This window comes from Salarias fasciatus (genome assembly GCF_902148845.1).
Source record: "Salarias fasciatus chromosome 7 unlocalized genomic scaffold, fSalaFa1.1 super_scaffold_4, whole genome shotgun sequence".
NCBI lineage: Eukaryota > Metazoa > Chordata > Actinopteri > Blenniiformes > Blenniidae > Salarias > Salarias fasciatus.
In genome coordinates, this window is record NW_021941229.1 from 26281115 (window position 1) to 26291586 (window position 10472).

General features: G+C 46.6%; 1 protein-coding gene across 1 annotated transcript; it reads left to right on the forward strand.

Annotated features, from left to right (window-relative positions):
* The first annotated feature begins 27 nt into the window (after positions 1 to 27).
* bcl7a (BAF chromatin remodeling complex subunit BCL7A) lies at positions 28 to 7285 on the forward strand. The gene is made up of 6 exons (XM_030085118.1): positions 28 to 213; positions 2013 to 2094; positions 2296 to 2392; positions 3445 to 3594; positions 4124 to 4224; positions 4690 to 7285. Exons 1-6 carry the CDS (start codon positions 122 to 124, stop codon positions 4762 to 4764), a joined length of 597 nt encoding a protein of 198 aa, XP_029940978.1. The 5' UTR covers positions 28 to 121; the 3' UTR covers positions 4765 to 7285.
* The last annotated feature ends 3187 nt before the right edge of the window (positions 7286 to 10472 follow it).

A 10472-nucleotide genomic window follows, 5' to 3' on the forward strand; every position in this document is an offset into this window, starting at 1 on the left:
CCCTCCTCCCCCTCTGCGCATGCGCCCTGGCCGCTGTGTGCGCTCCTCCGTGCGCTCCGCTCCGCTCCGCTCATTGTGTCTGAACCGCCGGCGAGCTTTCGACTCTTCCTCCACCGCGGTCATGTCGGGCAGGTCGGTCCGAGCGGAGACCCGCAGCAGGGCCAAGGATGACATCAAGAGGGTCATGGCCGCGATCGAGAAGGTCCGGAAATGGTGAGCGAGGGAGCGGGGAGCCGGGCTGTTATCTAACCGGGGACAGAGCGGCTCGCTGGGGGAGGAGAGCGCGGAGCAGGGACGGGGAAGGCGGATGAAACGACGGGGAAAAGGCTCCGGGCAGCTCCGGGTGTCGGACCGGGGTCACGCGCGGCGGGGGGTCCCGCGGGGCCCGGTCCCGGAGCCGGTGTCCGCGGCTCTCGGCGGCGGAGGGCTGGACCAGAAGCCATTTCGGTGCAGTCACATGAAGCCATTGCTGCCGCCGCCGAGGCTCCTCACGCGGGCGGCAGCGGCGGCGGCGGCGGCTCCCAGCCGCCCGGAGCGCCGCGGGCGGCCCGGGCCGCGGCGCTCCGGTCCCCCGCAGCCCCGGAGCCGCTCCGCCGGAGCCGCCGCGGGCCGAGCGGAGGTTTAAATTGGGCGCTGAGAGCGTCCCTCCGGGCTGGAGCGCAGACGAGGCTCGGTGGGGGTTGGGAGGAGGGAAGCGGTGCATGGCTGAACACGGAGTGACTCAGTCTTTATCTCCAAACTCCTCAGAAACACATCCTCTCCTCTCCTCTCCTCACTCCGCTCTTTTTCCACACTTTCACCCAGAAAGACGCCCCGCTCCCCGGCCCCGCCGCGAACAGCCGCCCGCCGGCAGAACGGCTCATTCCTTTGTTTTGTCCGGTGGGGAAATCGAACACCCCCCCGCTCAAAGTTACTGTTTTTACCCCAAAACTGGACGAAAACCTCAAAGTTCTTATGCTTTAAACTCATAAAACTGTCCGAATGTCTCCGGTAAGGTAGATATCATCAATATTCAGGATGTCTTCTTTGACCTTTTCAAGCTTGTTTACTCACATTTTAAAACGATAAAACTCATAAATAACCTCAAAGTGGAATTTAAATTACATGAAGGTCTTTAAGATGACTTTTCCTTTTTAATTCACAAATACCAAAAATACTGAAGTTTCTCCACTCAGGTTCACGCTGAATAAATAACTGTTTTATAACGATTAAATTGCTCCTGAGGATAAACGGACACATTTAAGACACTTTAAAACTAATTTCAAACTTTTTTGAGTGTTTGTCTGAAGTTTGAAAGTTATTTTATACTTCAAAATAAAGATCCATTGATTGGTACATCCAGTAATTACAGTTCAAAATCAAATTTAATCAGATCTTTGTTCACTGCGGTTTTCAGACATTGATTTCATTTAATAGATTTTTATATTACAGACTGAAAAAGCTCCATAGAACAGAAACAAAACACTGGAAACACAAATTTACATTTGATGTAGGTCAAATATAAAGAAAAAAAGTTTGAACTTTTCTGGCATTTTGCAACTTAAATTTTGGATTATTATTCACGATGTCCACTCGGTGTTACATTTATTTTGAAATCTTGAACTTTTTTCCTGAGGCCCCCGTTTCCATGACAACATCTCCAGTGCAAACAAAGTTGTTTTTTCCCATTCACAGTTCAGAAAAGTTTCCATCGTTCCACGATGTCTTGATTCTCTGCAGCATCAACTATCTCTGGATCCGACCGACGGCTCCCACTAGTGGCTCCACGTGAAATCTGCATCATTTTCAAAATGTTGCCGCGTTTAAAACTTCTCTGAAACAAGAGTGGAAAACGTTCCCTAAAATGTGGTGGATTAATTGAACGTCCCTATTTCAGTTTGTTTTCTAAAAGTGTAAATTTGTGTCTTTAAAAATCATGTTGGAAAAGTTGAGTTTGTTTTTCTTCCAGACCTTTTCTGGATTTATCTATTTAGATTTATTAATTTAATTTTCCGTTTTCTGTCCGTCTTCAGGGAGAAGAAGTGGGTGACGGTCGGAGACACGTCTCTTCGTATCTACAAATGGGTCCCGGTGACGGAGCCCAAATCAGACGACGTGAGTCCAGCGTCTTCCTCACTGTCACGGGACTCTGGGACCTGGGTTCGAGTCCCTGTCCTGATGGAGGCGTTGTCTTTATTCTGATTTATTTGGTGGGACCTTGAACGCATCACGGCGGGGCGAGAGAAAGAGCACTGTGAGCTGTGGAGACGGGTGTGAGCGTGACTCGTCTGACCACAAAACGCTTTTCTGTTTCAGAAAAACAAAAACAAGAAGAAGGGCAAAGACGAGAAGTACGGCTCCGAGCTGACCACTCCGGAGAACAGCTCCTCTCCGGGGATGATGGACATGCACGGTGGGCACGCACACACACACACACACACACACACACACACACACACACAGTGACCATGAGGTCCGGAGGAGAGCCTCACACTGCAGCTGAAATGTTTCGTTTCTTCAGACGATCACAGCTTCCAGCACAGACGTGAAACCACCGGCGTTAGCATTAGCGTTAGCATTAGCGTTAGGTTCTCTCTTGATTGCCGCTACACACACAGTCCCCACACAGCTCGGCTCCCCATCACTACAGAGCTCCGCCTCGGGGTGGGAGGGGTCGCCATGGCGACAGGTCGCTCCGTCCAGCTGCTGCTGGATTTGCTCCTCATCCGCATTTTAAAAATGGCGGCTCGACTCGTACCAACAAGTGGGTCCAGTGGCATTGCATCGTGGTTGATCGCCGGCGTCGTGTTTAGCATGTGCGTTAGCATTAGCTTCTCTATGAGAATCATCACCGTGCGATCAGTTCAGAGCGTCTGGGATTATTTCAGTGTGAAATGTGTAAATCCAGCCGTCTCCTGGCTGTATTCTCACTTCAGTCACTGACAGCAGTGTTGGAGAAGAACCTGATGACTGAAAGCACCAGACAGCAGCAGTGTGTCCGGATCCAGAACTCCTAACACACTGCGGTTTCCTGAATTTAAAATATGCAACAAGCACAAAGTTCAGTTTCTTCCGATTTCATGAACACTGAAGGTTTTTTTTCTTTTGTGACAAAGAAACATTTCATTTCAATATTTTCCTCCAAACTTTTTTAACAAAGAATTCAATGTATTTGCTATTGAAACAGTTTTTGTAGACACCTTTTTGTTTTTGAGGACAGTTTTAGTAGTTTAATCACACTGCTCTGCAGAAGTCTTTTATTTTAATCTATGTCTAGATGTTGATTTAAAGGTCTCCGAATTTCCGTTTGTGGTTAAATGGAGAGAAACCTGAACGTTTCCTGACTATCTGTAAACACGTCGACCTGCTGGCTGAACCGTCCTCATGGCAGCTGGTCTCCACTCAGGTGTGTGTCTCCTCTCAAAGTGTGTGTGTGTGTGTGTGTGTGTGTGTGTGTTGCCTCAGATGACAACAGTAACCAGAGCTCCATAGCCGACTCGTCCCCGGTGAAGCAGGAGAACAGCTGCAGCACCAGCCCCGCCCCGGAGAACCAGAGCGTGACGCACCGCGAAGGCAGCGAGGCCAAGAGCGAGTCCAGTCCGGACGGCAAGCGAGGTGAGCGGCCGGCGGACCGGGCGGCGCCGGGCGGAGCTGGGCGGAGCTTAACGCCTCGGCGCGTTCGCTGTTGGGACGCTGTCAGAGCGCCACATGTTTTGCTGCACAGCGTTTCATTTGAGCTGCGCCATGGCGGTGTGTGTGTGTGTGTGTGTCACACCGCCACACACACAGCGTTTTGTCGGTGTTTGTGATCAGAGCAGAACCGTTTCCTGCTTCAGTGTCTTCCTCTCTGATCTTCGTCTTCAGGACGAACCGCTTCTCAGTGTCCGAGTTGGAGCCTTCATCTGTTCTGAGTCTAAATGAATCTCATGATTAAGAAAATAAAATAAAACGGTTTGTAGGATCTAGAACAGACAGGAAAACTGCCCTTCCTGGGGCATTTGTTCCAGGGGTCTGGGGTAAAGAGGAGCTGTGGAGGACTGCAGTTCCTCCACACGGCCACACGGCATCTCCAGACCTGCAGTTTCTCCTCCGGGTGGACGACTCGGAGGACTTCCTGACGTCTTTCTCCGTTCCGATGTTTCAGGGAAGACCGTCGCCTCATCAGAGACCTCAGAGCGAGCACCAAGTGCCAAGAGGGACGGTCTGTCCTCCGGGGACAAGGACTCGGACAGCAAAGCCACTCAGGTAGGGACACGGTGGCACAGAACCCAACCGGGGATCCGATGATCCGCCATCGGTCCACTGACCCAGGGATCCGGAGATCCGGCGACGCTTGCATCGTTCCATGAGACGACTTTCTGACTGGGGTTCCTGACGTTCCAGAGCAAACGTTAACAAACTTGCCGCTGTGGTCGCCGACCAACCGAATCCCAGCGGCACGGTTTGACTCCAAACTCCAGACGACACTGAACATTCCCACCGTGGTCCCGGCGTTCCCACTACACTTTGACCGGTCCGACCGTGCCCGGAACATTCCGGTCACGCTCCCAACGATCCGACTGATCACATCGATTCCAGCATTCCGACGACACACTCGACATTCTGACAGCGGGACTTTGAAAACTTGACTTCCTGCTTCGACCCGAACATTCCTGAACGTTCCGGAATGTTCCGGTGTCTGATTCCGGTCCCGATGTGTTTGTTTTCCAGGACCTGGAGGAGGAGGCCCCGCCCAGCAAGAAGAGCAAACTTGAGTCCTCGTCTCAGGACTTCGAGGAGAGTTAAGAAGTTTGTGGGCCGAGTCGCCCCCCCCCCCCCGCCCCTCCCCCCACCCCATTAACTCTAGATACCTGTAGGGCTAATGGACACTCCAGTCCCCCCCCACTCCGCTCTGCCCAGTGAGATGGAGAGTGGCTGTTACCTCTGTTCACCTCCCCCCTCCTCCGTGCTTCCTTCCAGTCCTCCTTTTCACTAATGCCAAGAGAAGCGCCCTCCCCCCCTCCCCTCCCTGACCAGGGGGGCGGAGCCACCCGCCCACATCGACCCGGTTGCCGACCTGCGTTCAGAACCAGGGGAGAGCGGGCCGGCCCCCCCGGTCCGCCTCCCGTCGGCCTGACGTTCTCCATTTGTTTAGGAAAAGTTTAGGGTTTCTTTCTCAGGAGGGTCAATGCACTGTTAAGGTTGTCACAATCGATCACAGATAGATTTGCTGCTGTAGTGGAAGTTCTGTTTCCCCCCCCCCCCACCCATATGGAAGGTTCTCCATTCGTGTTTTCAACGTGAACAGGTCTGTGGTCCGCAGACGGGCGGACTCGCGGCGTCGCCACGGTAACGAGCAACAGAACAACACGAGGGGGGAATGAACTGAACCGTTCCCGTCAAACGTCTCGACTTGTTTGGTCTTTCAGATGGACTCAGTTCGGAGGTTTGACTTGTTCTTGACGATTCCGTTGCGTCGTCAATCCGACCTTTAAAAAAAAACCCTCGGTGTTGTCTGTTGGTTCTTATCGTGGTCGAGACACAAACTCCCCGATGGTTCCGTGAAGACAGACGTAAGCTAGCGTAGAACGGGAGGCCCCGGCCCCGATCCGGGGCCGGTCCGGGGCCCGTCCGGGGCCGGTCCGGGGCCGGTCCGGGGCCGGTCCGGGGCCGGTCCGGGGCCCGTCCGGGGCCCGTCCGGGGCCCGTCCGGGGCCGACCCAGTTTAGGTCAAACAGGTTTGAATCACACTTTCGGTGCCATGTTTGTTTCTCGTTTTGTTTCGCCTTATTGTCACTTCTTCTTTATTTTTCTATTTCTTTGAAAGGAACAGTTTTTCCACATTTCGAGGAATATTTCTGAGAGAAAAGTGAGAAATCTGACGCTCCGGCTGTTCTTCTTCCTCTGAAACGACCCAGTTGTGAAACTGGGACTATTTGCTGCTAAAAGGTGAAATTTTAATTTTACTTAATGGAACGTTCGAGTTTTCATCCTGAATTCAGCTTTTTTCAGAAAATGTTGAAATTAAATCTGGTAGAGTTTGATAGATTTATTTCAACAAAACATTTAGATAATTGAGGATTTTTGGTTTAAATTAAAAACCTAAAGTCAAGTGAAAAACCCACACAAATCCATCCGTTTGGTTTTTATCATTATTTTGGAAAAAAATTAGATTTTGGAATCGAAATCCTCACATTTCAAAATTATTGTTAAAATCTAATCTTTCTTCTTAATATTGACTCTTTTAATGTATCCGTCGTAACAGTTTTTGTTTTTTCACTCTTGATGTTTTAACATTGATTTTTAAATCAACGTTCGATGAAAAAAATGAAACTTTTTCTAACGTTCTCTATTTTCTTTTTATAAGACGTCTTTGAAATACTCAAAATCACATCTTTCTATTTCAACTTCAAAGGAAGTTTTTTTTAACAGAATCCAGTTTCAAGAGTAAAATGAAAACTAGCTTCTTTTTTTTTTCTTTTTTTTTTAATGAGTCCTAGAAGTTAAAATGAAGTTCACGTGTTCTGTTGCTGGGATCAGGATAAAAACTTTGACTCCTGGAGTTAAATACTCTTCTCTCTCAGAAATCTCCCTGAACTCGGCTGTAGACTGGAATCCAAACACTAACACCAAGCTCCTCTTCCTGGAAACCTTGATCTCCATCACTTCCACCTCTTGATTATTTCTGACTTCCTGGTTCGCCTGAAGTCGACTTGTTTCTTTAGTTGTTTCCTCCCATCAGATCTGATCTGTTTCTCACAGACGCGTCTCAAAGCGTCGAACAGCAGAAAAGTTCCGTTTTTCCATCATGATTGTAGCTGATCTCTTTTAAAATGTTGGATTTGAGTTTTGAAAAAGCAGACGGCGCTGCGTCTCCACGTTCCCACCCTCCCCGCGTTGCTGCCGCCGTCAGTCAGGCGGCCTCCGGAGGGCGCCGTGAACCTGCCGCCGACGGGGGACGAATCCAGTGAATTTTCCACACGTTCCAGAAACACGTGAAGTTTCCTGCGTCGGGTTCGGTCCTGGAGCTGCACCGGTGCTTCGTGTGACCTGCAGATGTTCGTGTAGCTTCTAGGAAACGGGCCGGCGCTCCGGGTTCCTGCGCAGATTCGTTTTTTTTTTTTTTTTTTTTTTACTTGAACTTTCCCGGCGTGGATTCTGACGTCCCGACCTCGGGCCGACGCTCCAGAGGACGGTTAGCATATACCTCATTCCCAGTCCGGCTGGAACTTCTAAACGGCTTCACGTCCGCTCACTTCTGTTGTAGCTTCTCACCCCGTCGAGCCAGTCGCTTATAGTTTGCTCATAAATGTGTTTTAAGAGAAAAACAAACAAAAAAAGAGCTGTGACATGTTAAATCTTTGGATTTTTTTTTTTCTTGGGACCATTTTTGGTTTTTTTTGTTTTATTTCTTTAGATCTTGTACAGATTTATGGTTTGGTTTGACTTATTTATTCCATCAGTAGTGCTTGGTTTTTATCATGTCCAATGGTTTTGTTTTCTTAATAAAAGTCACAAAACTTTTTCACTGTTTGCATCCAGTTTGTTTTCTTGTAGCTTGTATTAAACTTGATAAATCTGGTTTGTATGAATACAATGTACAATATATTTTTGCAAATGAGAAAAAAAATGATATCACAATTTCTTAAAAAACATTTCTAGAACATTTGTGGATTTATAAAAAAAAAATACCATTACAAATATTTCAAATACATACACAAACACAAATATCTATTTCACTCAAAACTTTCAGAAAAAAGGTTTAATGATTTAATGAAGTTGTACTGTAGATCTGGAGAAGCGGTTTTACTGCCATCTAGTGGCTGTTTGAGTTACAGCAGCATTAATCTGTCCCTCATATGAACGACATTAGTTTTAAAATCAGTCCATCGATAAGATTCCACCTTCATAACTGGATGTGGCATTAAACGGATGTTCATTGGCTGGTGAGTCCTGAGTTTTGTGTCCACTGAGTCTCTGCTGATGGATTTTCAGGTCATTCATTTAAAAATGAACTTATTAAAATAAGTCACGTGTACTGACTTGTGTGTTTCAGATTAACTGGTTCCCCTGTGAACTGGTGCCGGGCTACCTTGTGTCCATTGTCACTGCACCTAACGGCATAAGTTCGAATAAGACTCAGAAAAGGTTTAAAAAATGATTGTAAATGTGGTTATACGGAATTTCTGTCATGTTTTTAACATCTACAGAAGGAAAGGGTCACCAGGTAACATGGGGACTATTTAATCCGAAACACCAGTGCAGCGCCCCATTGTAGAACACAACTCCAATAAAAACACGACTAACAAATCCCGAATAGACTTATTACATAATTTAACAAAATGTTTTTGAATAATAAAAAGCGTAAAAGCCTTTTAAATATTTGTGGAAAAACTTCAGCAGAGTTTATCACGTCTGCTAAAGAAGTTAGCCGATGCTAACAGATGTAATTAGTGATAAAACATCACTGAGACACATTAAACTCCTCTAAATAATTACTAATGTGGGATATTTATGGCCATTAAACGTGTAGATGTGCCTTTACATGATGTCTTACCTGTAAATATCGGTTGTTGAAGTTTTCTTTCTTGATCCCGTACCGCCAGCTGGTGGTGCTGCAGGTCAACTGTCCGGCCGCGCCGCTGAGGCCGCGTACAAAGGTTCCGTTCGGGGTCACTCACGTGTTTACAGCAAAACCCTTCAAGCTACAGGAACAGCGTGTTGAATTATCCGATTCCCAACCATAACAAGAGGGTCTCAGATGTTGCTCCATCACATAGTTTCATCTCCACATCAAGGTGAAGAAGACCAAGGTGCTGCAGGACCGGCTGGCCAGGCGCCTGACACGAGCATCATCAGCAGGTCAGAATGAAAGAGGAATACAAACAATCTTGAACTCTGGGAGGGATGTAGACTGCTTTCTTTGCCATTCCTGATGAATTCATCATTAAATTGTATGAATCACTGTTGAACCGCATGAATGCCGTCCTTCAAGCTGGAAGTCATGCGAGCTATTAAACACAGATCTCTCAGCATCACGACAGAGCTGAAGCAAATTTATTGTAGTTTATTAAACTTAATTTGAGGGTTTTAGCCTTCATATGAGCCATTTGTAAAACTAATGGATTAATTTGAAGTCAGGTTATAAACTGTTGTTTCTACAAAATTGTTAAGTGACAAGACTGGACTGTACAGTTTTAAAACGATCCACCTCTTGATGCTTCCATCCATCCTGTCTTCTCATCATCTCCATTCAGCTTGAGGCTCTGTTTGAAGCAGGTTTAATTTTTACTCAGAATTAAAGGGGGAATAAAGACGACAGCAGGCTCTGGTTCCGTCAGTGTCTGTATTGGGCAGTTCAGGAGTTTACAGAACATAGAAAACAGAGATGTTACAGCCACGTCCACATCCGTCACACGGCGCTTCCTGAAGCTGCTACATTTACAAAACATGACACTAATAATCACTTATAGAAAGTACACAATGTTTTAAAGTCTGTACAAACACCCCCCACCCACCCCCCGCAGTGGAAACCTCGTTATACATCAGTCTTATCAACAGGGCACAAAAATAAAGTGTCATCCACATAAAAGCTTCTTCTGTTTTTTTGACCCATGGCACTGAGAAGGCGTTCACCAGAAGAACGCTCCAGGTTCCTCTTTACAGAACAAACCCGGCGCGGCGTCACGTATTACAAACACTGCTACACTGGAAGATTCAATATGATCCAAAGGTTGTGCTTCAGGACGAGACGGCGTTTCTGTACAGGCGGCGTTTAAACAGCCCGTTTCGGGAAGCAGGACCGTTCGCCTTCAGGCTTCTGAAATAAAGGTTTTATTTCAAACCTCGAGTTGCTAAAAGAACCTGCTGCTGGGACGAACTCGCTGCGCTAAGCTAGCTGTCAACGGCTAACTAGCTAAAAACACAGAGAATTCAAATGAAGAATTATTGGTCATTGTTCTTTCATTTTATCGAAACTTCAAAGTGCTAACAAAAAAAAAAAAAAAAATCCATTTTGTGTCGAAATATGCTAACCTGAGGTTTGAAAGCTAATTTGCTAACTTGATTTCTGGCTCAAAGTAAACACAAGTCAGTGTATTGAAAAGAAAAAAATAGCATTTTTCTCGGCTAACTTTCATTTTGAAAGCCAATAAGTGATTTGAAAATGAATTATTTCAGACGTTAAAAGTTTAAAAGCTGAAGGCTGTTTTCATTATCGATGTCCTTTAACTTGAAGACAAGCAACGTAAACGACAGCTTGTTGATATTTTGTGCGAAGATAACTGTGCTAGAACTGTGCTTTACTGGATCCACTGAATAAGTTAAAGGCATTTTTTTTGTTATTTATTTATATCTGAAACGTTTATTTAAACTCAGTTTCTCAGCCTAAATGTACAGTGTGCCGGACCTGCTGCCCTCTAGTGGTCAGCTCACACACTGCAATTAACCAAAAACTATTTTAACTCCAGGAAACATTTGTAAATAAGTTTTTATGAGTTAAGAAATGACATGAAC